We start from the raw sequence: 23,947 nt of genomic DNA, 5'->3' as shown, positions 1-23,947 counted from the left end.
CCCGTCTGTCTATCCGTGTCCCTTTTTGCCTATATATGGAGATCTCTCCATCTGTCTGCCTGCGTCCCTACAGATACACTCACATGATGCACACGCGCACATATGCAGAGATTTTGCACATTCAGAATAGGATTTGTTTTATCTTGTTTTTGTAAAGCAATTTGTAAACTTGTATTGAAAAGCACTATACAAACAGAACAAATAGAAGGCATAAAGAAAAGGCGTAAAAGGAGATAAGCACCGATAAAAGAGAGGCAAGAAGATAAAATAAACCCTATGAAAAGGCCTTGACATGAAGGTACATTTTCAGAAGTGATTTCAAAGAAGACACTGTTTGCTGCTAGCCTCGAGCCTCAGGCAGGGAGGGGGTTCCAAAGCTTTCGCCCCTGGTAATTTTTTTAGGAACAATATTATGGTATTAACACATTCACTGCCAGGGGTTTTCTAAAACAGGCTGTAGCTTCTGCCAGCATTTTTAAGCATTCTGACTAATCTTTCAAGAACCACAGAATATTTATCTCCAGTATGATCGATCCCCTGATGGTTGCTAATCGCGGGTTTCACTGTGCTTCCGTGAAGAAAAACAATGTCAGCACGACCTCCCGTTCACTTGTTATACCCAGTTGAAAATAGCATGTTTTGCCAAAAATACATAGTAAGACACAGGAGCCGAGATACATAATATTTCCCAAATACTTAAACCAGGAAGTGAATGGAGCAGTAAATCTTTGGATCGCGTTATCTCCTGGTTCTGTGTGAAAACAAATGACGGAGATCTCCGTCAATAGCAGTGAACGGGTGGATTTTAAATGACCCCTGGCAGTGAATGTGTAGAGGGGGAAATGGAGGGGTCCAACTATAGATTGTTTGAGGATTTTTTAAAATATATACACGCATACATTTTTTGTAATAACCTTTTTGTGTGAAATGATGAATAAATATGATATATTGTTGTATCGCATTGCAACACAGCAGTGCCTCTGATGTGGTTCGATGGCTGAGCACTTAGGAGAGTGAGTGCAATTGTAAACTGATTGCTTCAATCAAAGCCGTGGATCCAAAGGATCCCCAATGTTTCTGGATGCTTCCCAAGTGAAACCGTTGTGGAGTCAGAATGAACTGCGGGCCGTGATTTTACACTGCAGGCAAATTAAGGACTCCTTCTCCTCCAGATGGGGGAAATGGACGATTAAACATCTTGTCAACCAATTCCAAAAGCCACTTGAGGTGATGCCAAGTGTGCCGACAGCAATTAAACATGCATTAACGTCTGGGGGCGAGCATTGCACTCTTATGTGAGAGAATTCATTCTCAACACTCAAAGAACAATCTCACTGACCACCAGTGCAGCTACATCGACTCAAGGCCCATTGATCCAGCTGGAGTTTGGAAGAACCTAAATTCAGGGATGAGTGGAAGGACCTTAAGACAGTGGTCCTCAAACTTTATTGTGCCAGTGACCCCCTTATCCAATACCCAGGACCACCCACACCCAATTAAAATGCAGGGCAAGTTTCTGCTCTGAAAATGTATGTTTATTCATTATTCTGTGTTGCTTATATAATTTTGAAAACATCTCATTCGATGCCAAATAACAGATCTTCTATTAAGCTAGACTCTTAGAATATTGATTCAAACAGTCAGAATTCTAGTCGTTAGAATGCGATTGGAATATGATTAGCCGACTTCCCAGGGAGCAAAAGAAAAAAGCCTCCGATTACTGGAAGTAGAATTGTAATACAGCCTTAAAATAGGCAAACAACTGCTACAATTATAAATTGAAAATTCGAACTCCAATTACGTCTAGTCATTGATCACAAACAACAATCAAAAGGCGATAATTTGGATAATTTGGAACAGGGACCAAACAAGAAGCATTCTTATTATTAATGGTTCCATTGTAAAATACAGAAGAGCATTATGGACTGTGCTCAAATGAGCTGCGGCATTCAAATCCATGTTTAGACAAATTGCATGTTAGAATCACCCCCAAGGTTATTATCCAATTTTGCCATTTTAAAGTATACACATTACACAGACATTCTGAATCCATTGCATTTTGTCAACAAACTATTGAAAATAGTGCTTTTTGCCGGGCACTGCAAGGACATTGTCTGACTGGCAGGGATAATGGATTATATGAATGAGCAACCTTGTGGCTGCTGAATGAGGAACAAAAGACAAATATTTCCATAATGCAGCCTGAAAAAATCTGCTGCTGTTATGGTGAAATTGTTGACTTCCCAAATGATATAACTCCCATGGTGCAGAGAATATCGAACAAGGAGGTACAACAACAGTTCAAAAGCTGTTAGTTCCGATCACTCAACTTCATGAGGTTTGAGAATGCTTGTCGAACTACAGTTGTGAGAGACAGTAGAACTTGTGAACATTAGACTATAACTCTTCTGGGAAACACACCTCAGGCCTAGTAGCCATCCCGGACATGCTTCCACCTGTACAAAGCTCCAACTTTAGTCATTTAGCTTTAGCTCTCTGGCTGATGGTTTATTTTAACTAGACATGTATTAATAATAGAACAGTAGGGGTGTCGCAGCTAGTTGGTGCACAGACTGTGCACTCCTTGTGGGCATGAGAATCTGTGTTAGATTCCAATCCCCCCATGTTATCCCACTGTTCTTTGTCGTTACGTTTTGTTTGTCCCCAAGACCAAGGACCACAATAGAATGTTTTTATCCATGATGTGTTATTTTCTGTGAAAAGCATGTACAGTATAGGGCATACATTTCTTTTAACATGTCTAAATAAATCATCATCATTGTCTTACATGTCTCTCCTTTCTCTCTGCTCTGTCTCGCTACAGATTTAATTCCAGTGGAAAACTTTATCTCTAAACTGCTAAACTGTAATAGTGAATGTATTTGTGTCCGCCTTGGGACATTGATCCATATATTTTGTGAATTGCAGAAATCTGTCTCTTCCTAATTGTTTTCAAACTCATTGGTGTGCAACTTCTTTAGCATATTACTTCACTTGTTTTGATTTGGAGTGTGATGCTATTTGCATAATAGGCTAGTCAATGGAGATGCAGCTGTGTTTAAGACATCCAGTTTTTCTGACATTAACGTTACATTAGATGTACATAAGATCATTAATGTGGCCTTTACAAAGCCTAAATGTGTTCGTTTTTCCTTTCTTCATTATTATTTTCTCTATATATTAAGGCTTTATGCAACAAATATTCTGTGTATGCTGGTATATTACTGCGCACACACAGGCGATTGTTGAGCAAGTAGAGAAGTAGTTGTGGATGGGTCGTATGTTCTAATGTTGTCTTAATTGTATACTAGTAGCTTCGAACAGCTGCCTGACTATTCGTCCTCGTTGTGTAGGCAGTCTGTTGTAGCACACATTCACTTGTTTTAATGTGCTCCCACTACAAGTACTTATTTTTAAACATACAGTAGGCCTAGTACTTAAATCAGAACCCATCTAACGCCATGAAAGGCAATGTGAATAAACAACGTTCAATGGATGTTTCAATAATTTTTTTTAATCTTGTGTACTGTGTTGTATATTTACCTTTCATCTCATTTTCCTTCCATTGTATTTTGATGTGTGATCTACTGTTTTCTTATCCATGTCTCATTCCTTACTACTGCTACGCTTTTTCCTCTTGGGGATTAAAAAAAAATCTTCTCACTGCACCTTTATTACTGTGAGAGCATAACTAAAAGGTTGGGTTCTTTTTTTTTAAGCAGAGAGGGAAATCACCCAGCTGTGGAACTGTAGATTAGTGGTTAAGATGCATCTCTTACTCTCAGCCTTACTGCTGTCAGTCAGCCCTAAAAGCCCCAACGCAACAAACTGACTTGTCCTGACACCTGACTATTACAGACTATGTTGGGAGAAGCCAGCTGACAATCAGTTCATGGCGCTTTTCTGCACCTGTGTGAGAGGAAATAAATCTACCAGACTGGGTGAATACATGAATGAATAACATTATACCGTTAGGTTATGCTCCTCGCAAAAAAACACGACTGACTCTGTAAATTAATGCATCTCTGAGTTGTCGAACGCACCCCCGCAGTGCGCAGGGTTTTATAAGTATGTTTTGTTCTTCTGCAACGTTGACATTCAGTTTAAAAATTATCCGTCCGTTTGACCGAAATGAGTGCATAAAATAATTGTGCCTGTGGAGTGACAGTGTTTCTCTCTCTCTCTCTCACTCTCTGCCTCACACTTTCTCTGGGTATGCTGTGCTGTGAAAATTCACATCTGACCCAGATAATATATGGGCACAAAATACAGTAAAAATATACTGTATCAACCATTACACACAAAAAAAAGTCTGCCATGAAGTGAGTGCCTCTGTGAAGTCTGTGTGTGTGTGTGTGTGTGTGTGTGTGTGTGTGTGTGTGTGTGTGTGTGTGTGTGTGTGTGTGTGTGTGTGTGTCTCTCGCTCTCTCTGTAGCTCTTTGCATAGGGTGGGATGGCTTCCACCCCCCTAGCCCCCCCCCCCCCCACTCTCTCTCTCTTATCAACCAACAGGGCGAGGCTTCCCCTATTGGGCGGGCGCGTGGGCGGGGACTTCTTTCCTCTACAATAGAAGAGTTAGGACGTCAAATTCTAATCCGAATACCCAATTTGAGCACTGGCCTCAGTGGCGCACCTCGCTAATCATTGGACTACCGATCCACTACCTCTGGGATTCTGGGTTCGACTCCCGCTTGGGACCAAAACTTTTTCAAACAATCGCAGACTATTTTTTTAGCCGATAAAGTATAGTTTTGGACCATGACGGAGGCGCACCGACTCAGCAGACCTTGAGGCCGAGGAGTCGCGCCCGAGCGCCTCCAGGCGCGAGTGCCCGCGACGACCGGCCGATGGTCTGCTAGTCGACTAAGCGCCGTCCGAGTTATGTACCGATAGGCACGTAAATGATGTTGTGGGGACTGCGTTTGCCCCAACTGCCACGCACTGCACTAACTTAGCCCGCCAGCCCCGCCCCCTTGTGCCTTCAACCGCATGGTAGAAGGCCGTTCACCTCACTACCACCGACAGCACAGTACATACACTACCACCCATTTTCGGCCACAGACGCTAATCGACGGCTTGGTGTGTGTGTCACAGCCAGAACCACAAAAGGACTCCCACTCTTCTTTACAAAAAACAAAGTGCGTATGCATCTCTTATTTTTGTTGGGCTATTATGTCATGAATGCCAAACATTCCAAACGGAGAAAGAGACCACAAAGGAAATCGTGTTCATCCACAACATTCTGTGCGCATTTGTATGTGTCCTCGTTTTAAATGGTCAAATGAAGAAAAAAATGAAAGAATGGAGGTAGAGAGAAACTTACGTGGTTGTGATGATCTCATCTTTGGTTCTCCTGATCAACAATACCGGTCCCTGGTATCTGTAAACAGGACCAGGAAGTTGGGAGGTCAGGTGATAGAAACTCAATGGTTTGTGCAATATCCAATGGTTTTATTGGATCGAATGTGTGTGTATGTTGTTGGCCTGTAGGGTTTTGGCTAATGACAGCCTTAGGTATCATTGATCATAATGTTGACTATTATGTTTGATTACAGTAAATGTAAAATGTAATGATTACATGTTTCAATATTGCTGATATTGTAAAGAACTGTAATTGTGGAAACTATAACATTTATATTGTGATCATGCAATTACACACATGATGATTTTCTGTGTACACAGTCACTCACTTGCAGAGCTGCTCAGCGTTGTTTAGGTTCATATACTGTCTGACTGTGTGCTGCACCAACGGCCCTGACAAAAAACACACGAAAGTCAACTAATTGTACATTTCTGAAGAAAGAAGAAAACCCAAAAGCTCCCCCACAGTGACCCCTCGTGACTCACTCCAGCTGTCAGGCATGACCTTGAGGGCCAGAGGAAGCAGGTCGTCAAAGGAGGCGTCCAACACCAAGGAGCGGATCTCTGGGTACGACATTGCTGCCCAGCTGGCTGAGACAGGGAACAGGAGGACACAGAGGACGAAGGACACGATGGGACACAAAGGGGTTTAAGGGGACAGACGGATGGGATGTGGATGGTGGGGTAAGACAAAGTTTAGCTTTGGTGAAAGGCTTTACACACTTAAATATGTAATAACCCTGAGGTAACTTAACCCTGGGTTATAATAGCCCTGGGTTAACTTTAAACCCTGCTTGCTATAGCTGTGGGTTATCGTTGAGCCTGGGATAACTCTAACCCGTGGTTGCAACAGACAGACTTTTAATAAAAGAAAAAAGAAAACATCTTTTCTCAGGTTCAAAATAAATGGAGAACTGGAAATATGACTTGGTAATACAGTTGAAGAGCCTTTCAGACAGAGGTCCTGCATTTTTAGCATTTCTTATTTTGTATGTATTATTCGCCTACTGTATTATCTGAGGTTTGAAGGGCAGCAACTTTTAAGAAAAAGCCATTAAAAGTTTTGTGGAGAAAATATAATAAAAACTTTTTACAAAGAGGCATTTACCAATGCTCAAGTGATTTTACACAGCATAGTGTTGTGGAATAAATGTACGCGTATTAACCATGAAACTTATTTTTTCAAAATTATCTAAAATAGTTACATCCCTAATCTTGGGTTAACTTTTATCACACTTCACTCAAGTTTTATTTAATTATGGATTAACAATTTCATGCTACTGTTCTCAGCACTGTGAACCATGATTTAGTACTGTATGCAGAACTGTGTATTGTATATTTAAAAGTGTCAACTAAATTCAATCAATGAATCAATCAGCAAGGTTTATTAACCTAGGTTTAAAAGCAGTGCTAACCCTCCATCAAAAAAGCTAGCTTGATTAGCCTGAGGGTTAAATATGGGATTAAGAAAGGGATTAGCCTGGGGCTAAGTGTATTGCGTGAAAAAAGTTCACTTCCACACCACTGTGATGGAACATTAGCAAGTGATAAATACCGTGCACACTGCACAGATGAGCCATAAAAACACAGAAAGATGAGCAAGTCATTGCTAATTTTTAATTTAAAACAAATTGTGCAAGTGAGAAAAAAAACAGCAGAGGGCTTTATTTTTTATAATAAAAATAAATGTGTGTAAATATGAGAAGAAAAAATTATAAATAAATAAAATACATCAGAGGGCTCATTAAAACATACCACCTCAAGAAACAAACGGATGAAAAGTTGAGATGCGCAGCAACAACACTGGTGTGTGTGTGTGTACCTGTGAAGCCTCCTATGGACCAGGCGTACACCACGATGTCACTGAGCTGGTAGCCCAGTTTGTGCACCGCGAACTGGATCACTACGTCCATCGCATTGGCCTCATTCTGAGGGAACGGCACTCCCTGTGGGAAGACAAGAGTAAAGACACTGTAGTGACATGTGGAGCTGCACTGGTGGAAAATTACCATCTTTTGTGTTATTATTCATGCTCAGTCACCTTGATAGCCCACTAGACTTGACGACATACGTCACCTATTCTCATACATTCAGTCTGTTCACAAATCTGTACCAGCTAGTATGGACACTTAGGGCATGAGAAGCATTGACTTTTTAGTGTGGTTGCCCTAACAGGGCAACCAGACTATAGTAATCTTCACACTTTATTATTAGTGTGGTTGCCCGAATGGGCAACCAGACTATTGTTATAGATAAACTTTATTCCTTATTTATAGATAAACTTTTTTTTCAATCGCTACTCCTCCCACAGTTTATTTTTCCCAATTTCGTGCCATATGTCAAAATGACCGGCTTCATCGGGAATCGATTGCTTGTACTTTGCTAAGAGATTGGTTACATAGTTTAATTGATATTGATTTATTAGTGCATTAAATGTCCCCATCCACTTTAATGGGAAAATGAAAAAACTCAAATTGAAGTATTTTTTTCTCAGAAACCGTAAGGGCTAGAGTTACAAGAGTTGGAGGGGAGGTTCATAATTTAGTGCAAAATTATTAAAAGAAAAATTATATCATTCGGCCACATGGTGGCGCTATCAAAGCCCACTTTGCGTTTTGGCCTACAACTTTTGAACCGTAGGTCGTAAAATAAAAATCTTTTTCCCCCTAGATTCCTTGGGCCATGACGCAACTCCCCATATAGGCCACGCCCATTTGCATCTGGATAGATTTTTTGATATTGATTTATTAGTGCATTAAATTTCCCCATCCACTTTAATGGGAATTGCAAAAACTCCCATTCAAGTATTTCTTTCTCAGAAACCGTAAGGGCTACACAGTTACAAGACTTGGAGGGGAGGTTCATAATTTAGTGCGAAATTAATAAAACAAATATTACACCAGTCTGCCACATGGTGGCGCTATAATAGCCCACTTTACCTTTTTGTTCTATAACTCTTGAACCGTAGGTCTTAAAATAAAACTTTCTTTTCCCCTGGATTCCTTGGGTCACGACGCATCTCCCCATATAGGCCACGCCCTTTTGCGTCAGGATAGATTTTCCGCCATTTTGAACTTTCTTCAAAACACACTTTTTGCTCCTTTTCCTTCAAATTTTGTCCAAATCTCACACAAATCAGTACACGTGATCTATGGACCCATGCGATAAATGTATCCAAACGGCATTTTGATAGTCCTTACTGTTCGTCCGTAATTGGCTTCCAAAGTTAGGGCGGGAGTGGCCCGTTTTACAAAGAATGCCAAAAATCACGAACGAAACGTCCAATCGATCCTACATTTGAATCACATGTCGAGGGTGGTTGACTCAACGAATCCCCAAAAGAATTTCCACTTTGATCCATAGGGGGCGCCACAAATGCTCAAAATGTAACCTTTTGATGCAAAAACCATATGTTGGGGGGACCAATCCTCTCAAAATGAAACGCAAGTGATCTCAGGAGTTGCGTGACAATGTAATTGGCGCAGCCTCCAACGGTATTCCTCCCAGCTTATTCCTCGAGTCCCGGCGGCAGCGACCCGCGACTCGCGTCGGCGCAACCACACTCTGCAATTGCCCTGAATTGCGACGCGTCTAGTTTATAATTCAAGACACAGTATTATCGATATTTTATGCCGTGATGAATGCCAAATATTAGTCATTGCCCTTCTCCGCGATTTCGAAACAGGAAGGATTGCATCCAAGCTAGCACCACGTAAGTAAGCACTATTGAGAACATGGCGAGGTGCATTAGTGAATAGATTGCCAAACTATATAAAGCACTCCTTTGTGTGAGATCACTTTCGTCACCCAGACAGTCATACGTCTCGACTCCATTAAATCACTTGAACTGGCTGACTGTCTCTCTGCCTCATCTCCGAACAAATCCCTTCGCGGTTCTCAGGGGTTTTAACTGTTGCTGTCCACCCCACAGTCCCCATAAGAATCCAAAAGAATACAGCGCACAGTGAAGCATGCACTACCGCATGAAAGCATTTTTAGGCCTTCACCGACATTCTTATGCAAAGCACCATGTAATGAGTGCAACAGTGGAAATAAGCTCAAGATCCTATACACTTCTTGTCGTTTCAAACAACCAGTGGTTGTGACAACCAGAGTGGGTGACAATTTTACTGTGATCCATGATTGAGGATGTAAGGGCAAAGTGCAAAGAGAAGAAACAGGAGGCCTGAAATTAGAAGAGAGAGGCTGAGAGTATTGCTGTTCCACCACATGGATAATATCAGCTGCAGAGCGACACTGCAATTCTTGTGCAATGCCGTCTAGCTCAGCGCAACAGTACTAGTATTTCTACACTATGTCTCTGACTTTTAAACTGACCTACTTACTGTACTCACGCTAGAGAGCTGGGGGCAGCAGGGCACAGATACTTTATTACCTGGGATAATGTTTAATGATAGCCCCCCCAGAAAAGGTTCAGTAGTTAAAAAAACCCTGAGACCCCTAACTCTTACTGGGACAGAATCAAACCCCACCAGTAGTCTCTAGATTGTGCAGCTTCCATGTCACATCTGCAATTGTCTATCTCAATACAAGGAATTAAAAAGGGGACTGGGCACTCTCCTTAAACCCAGCAGCAGTGGTAGGCAACATGGGCCAGAACTAGCCTACCAGCGATAATATATGGCCTGAAATTTGTTTTGTAAATAATTTACAATATCTGACTGATAGACATGGACTATAATGTCAAATTAGAGAACCGATTACCCCACCTGAAGAATGCTCATTATACTTAGTTTTATATCTAATTTATGTTGAGAATGAATGACAGGCACATCACGAATCAAGCCGTGGGGTGAAATGTGTCGCTGAACCCCTCCTAGTGGAATCAATAGATAGGATGTGGCTTTGCATTGATGAAAATAGGTAGGATTAACAAATAGTGCTCTTTCCATTCTCCTTTAAATGCTGTTTTAACCGTCAACATTTGACTTTTGCATTAAAATGTCCTCATCATGCTTTAACCAATACACAGTTTCTTTCCATAGGTAAGAAGAGACCTTGAGCTTTTGTTTACCACAAAAAGAAGTATGACTAAACAAATGAAATGCCCTCTAAGTTCCACATTAAAGTATGTGGCCTTCACAAAATTATTACACAAGCATTTCTATCTGTATGTCACATGCTGGTGTGGTGAGAACCCAAATGCAGGACAGCAAGGCAGGAGGTGATCAAAACCCAAGATTGGGCGTTTAAATATGTATTTAGTATTTAAATGTTAAAAGGTGACACAAGTAACTAACTAAGACAATAACTCTCAAACATAAACTAACACATGCAACATAAGACAAGGACCCAACAAGGACTAAGTGTGGAACAAAAGTGATACATAGGCTGATGACAAACGAGATACAGGTGAGGCAGACAGGAACACAGAAATAAGAATACTATACACTAAGAACACATAATACAAAGAATTACAAAACCTAGACAAGACAATGAATGAGGCACAAAGTCACACAAAGTCTCAACCGTGACAGTCTGTAACATTTGATTAAACATTTGAAGGCGATAAAATAGCCATTGATTTTGTTCTGGCCCGCCATCTAATGTCTTAGAAAACAACTGGCCCAGGGCCAAACGTACTCGTCGACCCCTGCCCTATAGTATATACTGTACTTAGTGGTACGACAAATAGCACAACTAGCAGATGCGTTGTGAGCTTTTACTGTAGATCTGCTAGTTGTGCCATTTGTCGTACCACTAAGTATATCTGCTATTTTACTCTTTTACTTTTTGATAATTGTGACCTTTCTTTGGAGATTTTCACCTATAGACATCTCCAAAATAGGGACACCAGGATTAATGTGGTTAAATGAAAGGTTTAAATAGTAAACAATGGATAATAATAGATATATACTAATATAGATATAATAATAGACATCTAGAAAAGTGTGCTCCTCGGAGCACAGGTCTCCGCCAGGCCAGGTTGCCTACCCAGGGCCCGCAAACTTTGGTCATAGCCCATCTTGATCACATGACCCCAGATAATGTGTACCGATTTGTGTGAGTTTTGGACAAAATCTGTAGGAGTAGTAGCAAAAAGTGTGTTATGAAGAAAATGCACTATGGCAGAAAATGTAATCACGCGCAAACAGGGCATATACTGTAAGATGCGTCATGATCCATGGAATCCAGGGGTAAAACAAATGTTGATTGTACGACCTACGGTTCAAGAGTTATAGGCCAAATGTGAAATGTGCTGTTGTTGCACAAGATTCTTCCTTGGCTTAGTGGGAATGTGCGTGCAAAGTTCCCAGCAATCGGGGCGCTGCATTTATAATGTGTGGAATTTTGTGCAAAACAAACTTTGGAAGCCAATCGGAATGGAATATGAAAAATGTGATTTGAGGCATTTTGTTCAAATGTTCCTGCAAACTTTGGAAGCCAATCTTAGCCAATCAGGATGGAATATGAAACATTTTACAGATCCGTCTTGATCACATCACTATAGAGACAATGTGTATTGATTGGCGTGATGTTTGCACAAAATCTGCCTCCTGGTGGCGCTATAAAAGGCAGATGTGAAAGGTTTGGGGCAGAGGTTCTGCTCTGGCCTCCAGCGAGTGTGCGTGCAGTTTTGCGCCAATCGGTCCAACAGTGTCGAAGATTTGCTGATCACAGACGGACGGACGGACACACACACAGACAACAATGCTGCTTACCGTACTGCCTGCAAAACCCGGGTGGTTCCATCCCAGCACAGAGTAACCACCTGTAATACACAGAATTATGTGGCACGTTTAAAATGCTACAGGTCTCCATTTTTGAAGATGTATCAAAAACTTCCCTTAGCACATTCACCGCCAGAGTTTATTCATAATGTACTCACCCACTGCCAGACATTTGAGTTTTATAACCTTTTGAACCGGTCACAAAAAATGTATATCCATTAAAATCCGCGATCCGATGGTGTTTATAAACAAAGACGACGGACGTACGAGCCCTCATAGTGTTTAGGTTTTTCTTTCTTCTTCTGTGATTTCGGCGGCTCAAACAGGCTGCAAACGTCATATCCGTTTGGCTGTGACGTGATTTCCGCCTCTCCCCACCGGCCATCTTAGATTAGCTTAGCAACCGATCGGCTATCAGATCGTTTGTAAACACAAAGAGGATAACTGTTCGTCGATCAAAGAAAATAAAATACAACCGGAGCTTAGCATTCGTTTTTTAAACCGTGTGAAAACCATGATGTTTAGCCAAAACCAGGAAAAAACGTTTTTTCTAGATAAAAACCGAACCGGAAACTGCTGTCGGACATTTTCTCATAGGATGGGTCGAAAGCGTCATGGGAAGAGAAAAAAAATCAAGGATGGTACCGAAATTTACAGATCGTTATTAAACCACATAAAAAGCCGATCCCGAGATATCTCGTACCCGTCTGTGTCCCTTTTGTGCCCATATATGGAGATCCCTGATTAGTATATGCCCATACCCTGTATATTGGCATGCCCATATATGGGCATATTGGTTAGATAGGCGGTTCTGGACAACTGGATTTCCATATATGGACAAATCGGTCGGATAGGCGATAACCTGTTGGGTTAATTTGTTATCAAGACTCCAAATCAAAGTATGCGAGTAATTCCCACGTTTCCTCACCTTCCAATGGTGTGTTCATGCAGCCAACCTCGTAGAAGCCTGCATTCCCCTCACAACAGATCACCTAGAGCAAGATCAAGGGAGGTCATGGTAAACTATTGTACATGTATAATGAGGGTACTTTAAATACCACATTAAATGAAAAAAGATTTTTTTCACACTCCTAGGGCATATCCATGGTCACAATGGAGATATAAATAACAATGAATAATCATGAATCATGATTTTATTCACCTGTGTGATTCCCATAGCTCAAACTGTTCCACCACATGCAGCTGATTATCATTATGGAGACACTACAGGGCTGCTGCCACTCTGTTCTGAATCTAATTCATGATGACGGCCAGACAGTGCATTACATTACAATTGACTTCACCTTCCATTTTGTTAACAAATATTGTTGTAGCAAAATAGAATTACTGGCAGGAGGAAGAGCCCGCAAAAGGTGATGTGGCGTGTCGCTGTCCGTGGTGCTGAACCATTCACCAATCAGTGAATGTAGATCAACGTGGATATTTTAACCCATTAAGACCTCGAGCTTGTAGATCTGCTATTTTTAGAAAAATCGTGAAAATGCGTGCAAATCTTTGAATATATTTATTATTTTAAAGTTATTTTTTTTTTACTCAAATCTTTGCTTCATGGGGGTCCCTGCAACAAAATATTTTGAGATGGGGGTCGGCGGCCAAATACATATCATTTTGGGGGTCCTTGGCATGAAAAAGTTTGAGCACCACTGATATAGAAACATACGTTTTTCAGAAAACTGTTGGAATTTGTAGAATCGGCTTCAGGTCTTAATGGGTTAATGTCCAGTGCAGGGAGGTTACAATAGTGAAAGTGTGTGTGGTTCTTTCTGATTCTCTCATGTACACAAGGATATGTAGGATATGTAGAAAAAAAAACTAAAACAGTTTAATTTGTCCCTGATAAAGCGCAACCAAACCTGTATTACTTGGTGCTGAACATGCACAGGTCAATGCGCTCCCGTCCTGCTTGCCATGACTCATCTAGCTTATCAAGCCACACTTACATTTTGAATCATAACCATTCACTAACTGACGAGTCACGACAAAACATAATTAACATAAGGAATTAGCGATCAGACTTTGCTGATTACAGAGATGTTGGAATAAAATAAATCGGTTAGAATTACATGCGTGATCTTGAGACCAGGGACATGCTGTGCACATACTGTATAAACATAACACAGTTTGGCTCTGTGGCCCATAATCCATGTTGCTTATATAACCCATCTGTCCTATTTATATACTCTGCAAGTCAGGACCAATTTCTTCTATACAAAACACAAAATGATTAGTTGTGGAAAGTCACACACACAGACAGACCCACAGGGGCGAATGCATGACCTCCTAATGGAGATAATGCTTTATCCATAGCTTTATCAGAGTGCGGACTGCGGAGTTGACTCGGTCATTAGTCATAAAAATAGAACAGCGGTGTGGATATTTACCAGAGTCTGTCCGTTCTCTCCTCCGTCTCTCCTCCGATCGACAAACATGGTGTCAATCTCATTTCCATCACAGGCGACAAGTTTGTTCCTCTGGCCGTCAAACTGCAACAAACAGGGGGAAGGAAGAAAAAACAAAACATGAAGGTGAGGATGTTCCAACATTTATCAAAGGAGGTGTAGGTGTCGTGCGTGCATGCGAGCGCCTCATATTGATTTGGTTATCTCGCGTCTCTTTTGTGTGAACATGAAAACAAGAACACCTTTTGAATCTGTTTGTCTGATGCGACACTTTTTAATAAGCCCTGTGTGTATACATACACAGTATATTTATTTATTTGTCACTTGTACAATACTTGCTCTTTTGTTTCATATTTATGTGCCTTCCTTGTCATTATGCTATCACTGTGGTCGGTCGTCCTCACCTCCTCTATTAGTCGAGCCTGGCCTTGCTGAAGCATATTCCTCATAGCTTTCTGGAGTAAGCCTACAGATCCTGGGTACAGCATCCTCCGCCCAAATGAGTGGGCGATGAGAAAACTGTTGAGACAGAGAGAGAGAGGAGAGTGTTAAATGTGAGAGAACACGTCACTGCAGTGCTTTAGCAAAAATATAGACTGGGACGAGAGGACAGGGGTCAAATAAAACTAAAACCCAACACTAGATACTGAATTACACAATAGCTAAACACCAAAGCAACTATATTGTTGATAGTACAGTACATACAAGTGATACTGAAAGCATTGTTCTTGCAGCTGTATGATGAATAGCAATGGTCGATCTACAAGCTCACAATTTGTTGTGAGCTTGTAGATCTGCTATATTCAGTATTGTTTCAACATTCAGAAAATGTAGATTTTTTTTAAATGTTCACTTATACTGCCCAAAATAGGGACGCTAGGTTGAGAGTGGTTAAGAAGACATAATGTACAGTTTCCTGGCATGGCTTAGTTATGGTGAGTGACCAGACGTCGCGGTTTGGCCAGGATTGTCCCGGGTATCAAGCTGGGTGTCCAAAGTCCAGAGAAATATCTCTAAAACACAAACGTGTCTCTATTTTCAACATTCACTACGAAATTGTCGTTTTTTCAGCAGTTAACTCATTCACTGCCAGGCTTATTTCAAGCTTGTTGATCCATAATGCCTTTGGCAAACGGAGAAAAAAAATTCTCCGTTTACATTTTAACATTGAAGTGGATGGAGCATTAACTTTTTGAAAATCGTTTTCTCCTAGTTCCTTTGAGATTAAAAAGGAAAAAAAATTACAAAAAAAAAAAATTAAATTTTTATTTTGTCAAAAGACGTCATTGGCACTAATGGCACACTGAAAACGGCCGTCACGTTCTGTTCTGTTGAAAGGTGTGATCACTATGTGTCTAAAATCATTGTTGAGAACGCCAGGTGAAAAAAAAAGTGAAAGAAGTTGTCAAAAGTGGCAAAAATAGCTATTTTTGGAAACAGATTAAATGATCAACGGCTTAGTTTTTTTTTTAAATATGGTCACAGATATGAAATGGGTGACCATTATGCCAATATAGATAAAGTCATTTTGAGCCAGTAAGGAAATTCTATCATGGATGCGAGTGGTTTCTTCCAGGACAACAATGCCTCCTTCTGCAGGACATGCCTGGTCCTTACTCATGCATTGAGTCTGTTAATCTATATTCCATAATGGAACAGGTTAACAGATCATGTGCACTGGAAGATACACGCATATACTGTATTGTTGTATGGATCTGGTAAATGCACAATGATGTGTGTTTTTTGTGTGTGCTGTGTAGAAGGTGTGTACCCGATGATGTGGCAGGGCAGAGTGCGGACGGAGCTGAGAACAGTGTCTGCTGTTCCTCTCGTTCTGGGCTCCGGTTTGAGCAGGGAGACACCTGCCTTGGACGACTTCCTGTCTCACACACACACACACACACACACACACACACACACGGTCAAAGGCATATAAAGCCATGAGACATACAGTACATAGCCCATACCACGTGTGTACTGTGTACCATTTAACATCATAATGATACTGTATAAATGGCTGTGGAGCAGAAACCTAGGATCTCCATATTTCAAACATGTTTTATGTTTTTTTGTTTTGTAAATAAATGCCCTACCTGTGTACAAAAGTGTGTCACATTCTAGCACAAGTTCACAACCCATCGCATCACGCTGTGAGCTTGTAGGTCTGATATTTTCAGTGACAGTGACTGACAGTTTAAATGTGAAAGTGGTCAATTCTGTCTGTGCGTTTTATTTTATACTGTAAATATTTAACCAATGAAAAGTATTAACAAGAGCTTTTGATTAATTAACTACTTTGTATTAATCGGAACACAGGTTCTTTTTCCATTTCCTGAAAAGTAATGGTTTTGTACATACAAGGTTTCCACCCGACAGCCACGATACGTGTAGCTCAGTGGTTAGAGTATGACAATATTTTTGAGGTTTTGACGTTCAATTCCCACCAGGGCAACAGGAGACAACTAAATGTATGCCCTGATGGCACTTCACAGTAGAATTCAATACATTTAATACTAGGGCTGTCACCATTACAACATTTAAGCTGACGATTAATTGTGATCAACGATTTAATTGTGTTTTTGGCATTGAACATTGGAACGTGAATAAAAATTACACGTGAATAAAAATTACTTCGTAATCAAAAACGGCACAGGGAAGATATGACAAATAACGTAAATGTAAAAATAGCAGTAATAGTAGTAGAAATCACTGATCTACAAGCTTGTAGATCGGCTATTTCTGGATTTTTCAACATAGAAACGATTATGCAAAATAATTGCAATTATGTCATAATTGCGATTATCTCGTATAATTGCGATTAGGCGATTATGTAATAAATTGCTACAGGCCTATTTAATGCATTTATCTTAAGTGCCTTACATACCGGGAGGAATGAGTTATTTTTAAATGGATGACCCCAGTGGGATTACAAACACTATCCCGTGCAATGTTTTACACATTTATAGCTATATATATATATATATATATATATATATATATATATATATATATATATATATATATATATATATATATATATATATATATATATATATTTATATATATTTATATATATTTATATTTATAGCTATATATATATATATATAGCTATATATATACATATACATATACATATATATATATATATATATATATATATATATATATATATATATATATATATCCACAGGACCAATATGGTTCACCACTACCCATGCTCTATGATAGCTATGAGCACTAGGGCTGCACGATGCATAGTATTTTTTATTGTTCTTGCGATATGAAATTCCACAATAAACGCATTGGAAAGGCTGGCAATATCAGAATGGCAGCCTGAGACTACTGAAGCCATAACGTTCAGCAGAGGAATAAAGCTTTCTAATAAACATGACAGACAGACAGATGTTCTTCCACTTTGGGCCATGCACACAGAATAAGTGTCAGATTTTCAGCAATATACACATACATCACATGCACTGCTGTTGCTTTTCCTTATAGAATGTAGCCAGTTGGTCTCAATAGATCAATAGATCATACGGACACAAAACCAAGAACGCACAAATACGTGCAGCCTTTTAAAAACCACACACTTACGGATTGCTGACTTCTGTCCAGCTGAAGTCAGTGGGCCAGTGAGAGAAGTCAAAATCGTAGCACCGCAGTTTTTTCTATACAGAGAGAGAACAGTCAAATCAGGAAAAGACCACCTGTCACAATGAATTAATTGTCATACAAATAATTGTGATTAACGATTTAATAGTGTCTTTGGCATTGAACATTGGTAATTGTAAATAAAAATTACATTTCTTAACCCGTTAAGACCTGAGGCCGATTCTTATTTATGTCTTCTAAATCCTAACAGTTTTCTGAAAAAAGTATGTTTCTATATCCCCCAACATTATATGTATTTGGCCGCCGACCCCCGTCTCAAAATATTTTGAGACGGGGTGCCGCGCTATGAGCTTGTATATCTGCAATTTTTGAATAGCCAAAGTGCAAAACAATGCTTTTTAGCTCAAATCAAAAAGTGACACAGAAGGTGTTCCAGGTCTTAATGGGTTAAATATACAAATAAATGATTGACATATTTAATAACGTAACGCTTAAAAATGCGTTGGTTAGTTTGAATGTGCCAACAAATAAGAGATTTGTTGGAATTGATGTACTTAAGACCCTCTGGTCTATACACATTTGCGTTGCGATGCATTGTGAGCCTGTAGCGTTGCCATTTTCGGCAAACGTTCCCCACAGAATAGGGATGACGATGCTTAAGTGCTTAACAAGGGTAGCAGTGTTTTGACTAGACCTGTTCCTATGAACACAGTTTGTGTCGTCATGGAAACTCTGACCTGCTGCGCACACCACTCACCTTGTTGCTAGGTATGTTATTATTCCTGTTCTCCTCCAGAATAGAGAGGAACTGAAGATACTCGGAGTTCTTCCATCTCCCCCAGCCTGAGAGAGAGAAAGCGAGAGAGAGAGAGATGGAGCAGTGATAGAGAGGACATACAGTAAGTGGAAGAATGAGAGAGACTGCAAAATACATTCAGCTCACTGCAGAGAGTCTCAAGGGTGCACTTAGTATGCTTATTGGGTGTGGACCTTGTGCGTCTGCTTCAATGTTAATGAAATCCCATTGGTATGCAGCAGCAGATGCACCATACAAGTACATGTTGATATGTAAAATGAGTTCAATTAGGCATAGTCACAGCGGACACTGGTAGAGTCTCACCTCTGAGGCAGGCCACCCCTAGCAGGCATACCAGCACCGTCCCCACATACTGACCGACTGGAACCAACTTACTGCTGCAGATGTATCCTGGGAAATTGACAGCAGAATAGCGACAAAGTTGACAAACAGAGAGATATCCAAGTATTTAGATGTATTGTATTTTTGTGCCACCATCTCACATCCAAGCGGTTTCATTGACGAGCAGCAAACAGACTGCATCCACACAATTCCACAAAGTAGTGAAAATATTCTCTTTCGCTCAGAGCCTTGTTAATCGGCACCAGTCTGCACAGTCTGACTACTACCTTCCTTGCATGTCAAGTTGTCAACAATAACAGCAGCCAATTTATACACAGAGATAACCCCAGCCCCAGGGCAATTAATTTAGATCCATTCACCGTAATAATGCTACAGTACGAGCCATCTGATTATAATTTCATATAAATAAAATCACTTGTGGGATAGCAGCAACCCCCAGGGGACAGACTGCAGCCATTCGTTTTACTTTTACTCATTAATGCATGGGGCTTGTAAAAATTATAATGGTGAGAAGAAAACAATTGCACAGTTTGTCAGACACTTCTGATAAACGTCAAGAGTTTTAAGTTAATTGCTCAAGTACACCTCTCCTCTAAACACCTTGTTTGAAACACTGTAGAGCTTTGTAAGATGGACTGAGTCATACGCATGCCCACACGCATGCCCACACACACACACACACACACACACACACACACACACAATACCTTTCCTATAGAGATAGCAGAGGAGGAGAGGAGAACTGTAGTAGGAAATAGACCACAGTGCAGAAGCCTAGATGGATGAAATACAAACACACCCATTACTTGACAGAATTCATCTTACTTTGATAAAATGAGGTTATGTCAATCACGCTCAATACTGACCCAACCAATGATGCTGTCAGTGTGTCTTTCCAGAGCCTTGGCTTGGTAGTTCCATCCCTAATAAACACAAAGGTAATCACTGTGAACTTTAGCTGGGCAGATAAATGATGTTTCATATACAGTAGTTAGACAGCAGCACATACAGGAAGAGTGGGACCTCAATAGCTGTAGTATACAACCCTCGTAGACGTATTTATGATTCTGACGTTTTCAATCTAGACGTCAGAATCATATATACGTCTACGAGGGTTGTATACAACAGCTAGGACCTCAACATTGTGGGCACCTCATTGGCAGTTTTTTCTAAAATGTAAAAAGAAAGTATTTTGAAAATGGTCTAAAGTAATGTAAAGTATACATGATTTGAACAAGTACAGGACATTATTATCAGACCTACATGTAAATGTACCCTGCAACTTCTTGTTTATGACCATATCCACCAGTTTTGCAGCTAAATTGTAGAAATATTACGCCTCAAATGTCAAATGTTCAAGCATGTTATAATCATTTATACTTTACACTACTTCAGACCGTTTACCTTTTTTTTACATTTAAACAAAATAGCCAAGAATGTTTAGGTGCCCACTTTTACTGTTATCCTGCAACCAACTCTGTGTAATGTTAGCGTGTCCAGCATGTAACGTTCTTGGATAGGATTAGTCAGCCAGTGCAAACTAGATTTGAATTACATCTCGTTCAATCTCGATTAATTGATTTTCTTGCTAGTGACGCAACTGAGGGCAAGAATTGATCCAGCTAATCTAGCTACATGTATTTATGTATGTATAAAAGCTCATGTGGAAGCAAAAATCTACATAAATCTACATAAATTAACATAAACAACCATTAATTTTTGCACATGTCGTCTCGAGTCTACATTCATTGACAGCAACGATACAATAATAATAATAACAACAACACAGTTGACAGAGACACTTCCGGGCCGCAGCGTTAGCAACAATGCTGCTAACTGCTCTGTTTCTGTACATATGAAGCCAGTTTGCTCATAGTCCATGAAGAGCCCCGTATTAAAGTCTTCCCTACCCTCCTCCCCGTCCTGCCGTCGGCTCTGTTCTGCTCCGCTGAGGCTGAGCGGTGAATTCTGTTTAAATGAGGCCCGAAAAGACAACGAAGAAACATCCAGCCGGCCATTCTTCCATTGAGCGGTGACTACGGAAGCCGGCACTGGGCAAAAGTCTCAAAAGGGACAGCGCGTTGGTCCCACAGCTGACTATCACTTTATTGAACAAACGTCAAGAACTGGGTAATTCCGTGGAATTTGTGCCTTTTTTGTGTCTATTTGTGTCTAAGAATATAGAGAATTACTTTGACAAATGATATAACATGTAATTAAATGCTACAACATAACCCACTTGTGTAGAATGCTGAGGGAATATGGGTGTAGTTATTATGATGCATAATGGCAGATTTCAAATAATAGTCTAAAAGGTCATTTATCAACTATTTCTGTACTTCATCAGAACAATATAGAGATGCCTGTCATTAACTCTCTCTCTCTCTCTCTCTCTCTCTCTCTCTCTCTCTCTCTATATATATATATATATATATATATATATATCTGACTATCTCTCTCTCTCTCTCTCTCTCTCTCTCTATATATATATATATATATATATATATATATATATATATATATATATATATTATTATTATTATTATTATTATTATTATTATTAGATTGTTTTACAAGAGAGAAAATTATGTCTAAATATGCCCTGTGCATTTGGAAATGCATGATTGTAGAACAGTCAAAATACGCAAATTGCAAATTGAGTTCACCTGCCATGACATAGCATTTTGATAATTTATATATTATAGATAATTGTAGCATACAGCAGGGCTATTCAAATAGATTAGGCAATGGGCAACAATTGTAAAATGACTTGAAGCCAGGGACCACAAGACAGTGACATCCACAATGTTGTGTGCTATAGGTCCGATAGAACACAATAATGGACATATTACGTCCATAACTTATTAGGGCCTGCTTCATACAATCATACTGCATTCATGCATTTTGATGTTTGATAGGATATTGTCTGTGCCAGTCCTTTAAAGTGCACAGGCTTTGATTTTGATATTAAGAAAATAGGAAATAGATATTTCAGTATGTTCTGTGCACAGCTTCCTGGCATGGAAGCGTCTTTGTGAGGAAAGTATCGGAGGCAGATTGACAAGGTTGAAGTGTTTACATGTTTGTATGAATGAAAGGTTTTTGCATTTTGGTTATGTCTGAGCACCCGGCTAATGATGTGTTTCATGAACCATTAGTTGAGAGTTAGACCATCTTTCAGCCCAAGATGCTATTTGGGACAAATAAAACATATTGTGTTTTGAAGATGTGGATGAAGATGGAGAAGATGGACTCAAAAGTAAAACATACGAGCTAATGACTGCAGATGAAGAATTATTTCTTTGATGTAATAGACAACATCCTCTCAAAACTCGTAGCTTCAAATTGATGATGATGGCATGTGATGGATGAACTGCACTCAAAACTAATCTGTTGTGCTCTTTTATGTTGATGTGCCACTGAAATGTAGCTTTTACTCAAGTATTGCTTTAAGTACTTAATACGCCTATTTATTTCTCCATGTTTAACATGTAAGGCAGAATTGGGCAGAAAACATGAAGCAGTTGCAGCTTTGCAACATGGCAGATGGACAGCTACTGTACCTTCGCACCAAAAAAAGTAATAAAATAATACATTTTTACTCTGGACTCTGGAATGGGGCCACAAGAAAGCTCCCCTGAGGAGGCCAAATCTCCAGGGGCCGCAGTTGAATGTCACTGGCATAGAGTATGTAGTGAGAATTATAAGTGGCTGTTTACAGTGGTCTACTGTTTACAGTAAAACATTGTGATGCCATGCAGGCTCAATGTTTGATCATTAAAAAAGAAGATGCTGTGTAGCTAGTTTGGTATCAATATAGAACAAAAAATGTGGGAGGAGATAGTTAGTTTAATTAGCTGTGTAGAGGGGAAAAGACAGTGATGGACTTCATACTGTAATTCCTACCAGCTCAAAGCGCATGAACAATTGTGTGCAGGCGTGATGTTGCTTGGGAGTGAGAATGGGTTGGATATGCACGTACGACTGATTTGTTAAGAATGCTCTAAGTGTTAAACTTTAGACGCTTGCTGTAGCATTATCATTCAGAATTCCTACAATGCCAGACTTTGCCAGTCGAGGAAGTTTGGCATAGGACCAGACCAGTGTGCCAAATTGTGTTTATTTTCAAGGATGGAAGAAAGAAATGTCCTGGCAGAGGAAGAAAGAAGAAGAATCAGAAATAAAAGAGGGACTGGCGGCATTGCTATCCAGCCCCTAACCTAATAACTAAACATGTGAAGTGAGCAAGTAGCCAACATAGATAGATGTTAGATAGATAGATTAATAGCCTCTATTAAAAGGATCCCTGAGAGAGAAGGAGAGGGATAGAGAGAGGGAGGGAGGGAGAGAGAGAGGGAAGGAGTTTTTGTGTGATGTCAGACCAGATCTCAATCAGAGAGAGGGAGAGAGGGAGCTGGAGAGGGAGGGGTAGAGGGAGAGAGAGGGCCCTATCATGCGCGCCGCCATACCCCTTATCCCTAAACTATTTTTCCATTTTTCCATTTTTACTATTTTGAAAAACATTTCACCAATAGTTCAAATAGCCAATCTACAAGCTCACAACGTGTCGATGTACAGTAGATTATTTTAAAATGTTTTTCAAAATAGTAAATTTAAAAAGATTTACACATGCTCCTCGTTGCCTCATCCCATACAAGGCAATTCCAGGCAAATGTCATCTGGACTTTCAGATCCTGTCCCGT

At 40.0% G+C, this 23,947-nt stretch overlaps 1 protein-coding gene across 1 annotated transcript in view; it reads right to left on the bottom strand.

The window, feature by feature from the left end:
• abhd16a (abhydrolase domain containing 16A, phospholipase) overlaps positions 1-21,291 on the bottom strand; it is a 33,534-nt gene extending 12,243 nt beyond the window's left edge. The window contains exons 1-15 of the mRNA XM_080425414.1: positions 21,155-21,291; positions 20,111-20,167; positions 19,952-20,018; positions 19,206-19,292; positions 18,843-18,928; positions 18,068-18,141; positions 16,245-16,352; positions 14,878-14,992; positions 14,456-14,557; positions 12,982-13,045; positions 12,045-12,094; positions 7,184-7,307; positions 5,848-5,952; positions 5,691-5,754; positions 5,324-5,380 (exon numbers count right to left, since the gene is read on the bottom strand). Of these exons, the coding sequence (XP_080281540.1) occupies positions 5,324-5,380; positions 5,691-5,754; positions 5,848-5,952; positions 7,184-7,307; positions 12,045-12,094; positions 12,982-13,045; positions 14,456-14,557; positions 14,878-14,992; positions 16,245-16,352; positions 18,068-18,141; positions 18,843-18,928; positions 19,206-19,292; positions 19,952-20,018; positions 20,111-20,167; positions 21,155-21,262 (1,268 nt within the window). The 5' untranslated portion in view covers positions 21,263-21,291. The remainder of the gene's footprint in view (positions 1-5,323; positions 5,381-5,690; positions 5,755-5,847; positions 5,953-7,183; positions 7,308-12,044; positions 12,095-12,981; positions 13,046-14,455; positions 14,558-14,877; positions 14,993-16,244; positions 16,353-18,067; positions 18,142-18,842; positions 18,929-19,205; positions 19,293-19,951; positions 20,019-20,110; positions 20,168-21,154) is intronic.
• Positions 21,292-23,947: the final 2,656 nt, after the last annotated feature.

This window comes from Gymnoscopelus braueri, assembly GCF_963280865.1.
Source record: "Gymnoscopelus braueri genome assembly, chromosome: 4".
NCBI classification, from domain to species: domain Eukaryota; kingdom Metazoa; phylum Chordata; class Actinopteri; order Myctophiformes; family Myctophidae; genus Gymnoscopelus; species Gymnoscopelus braueri.
Note: the sequence above shows the minus strand (reverse complement) of the source record. Positions and strands in the feature narration are given on the sequence as shown.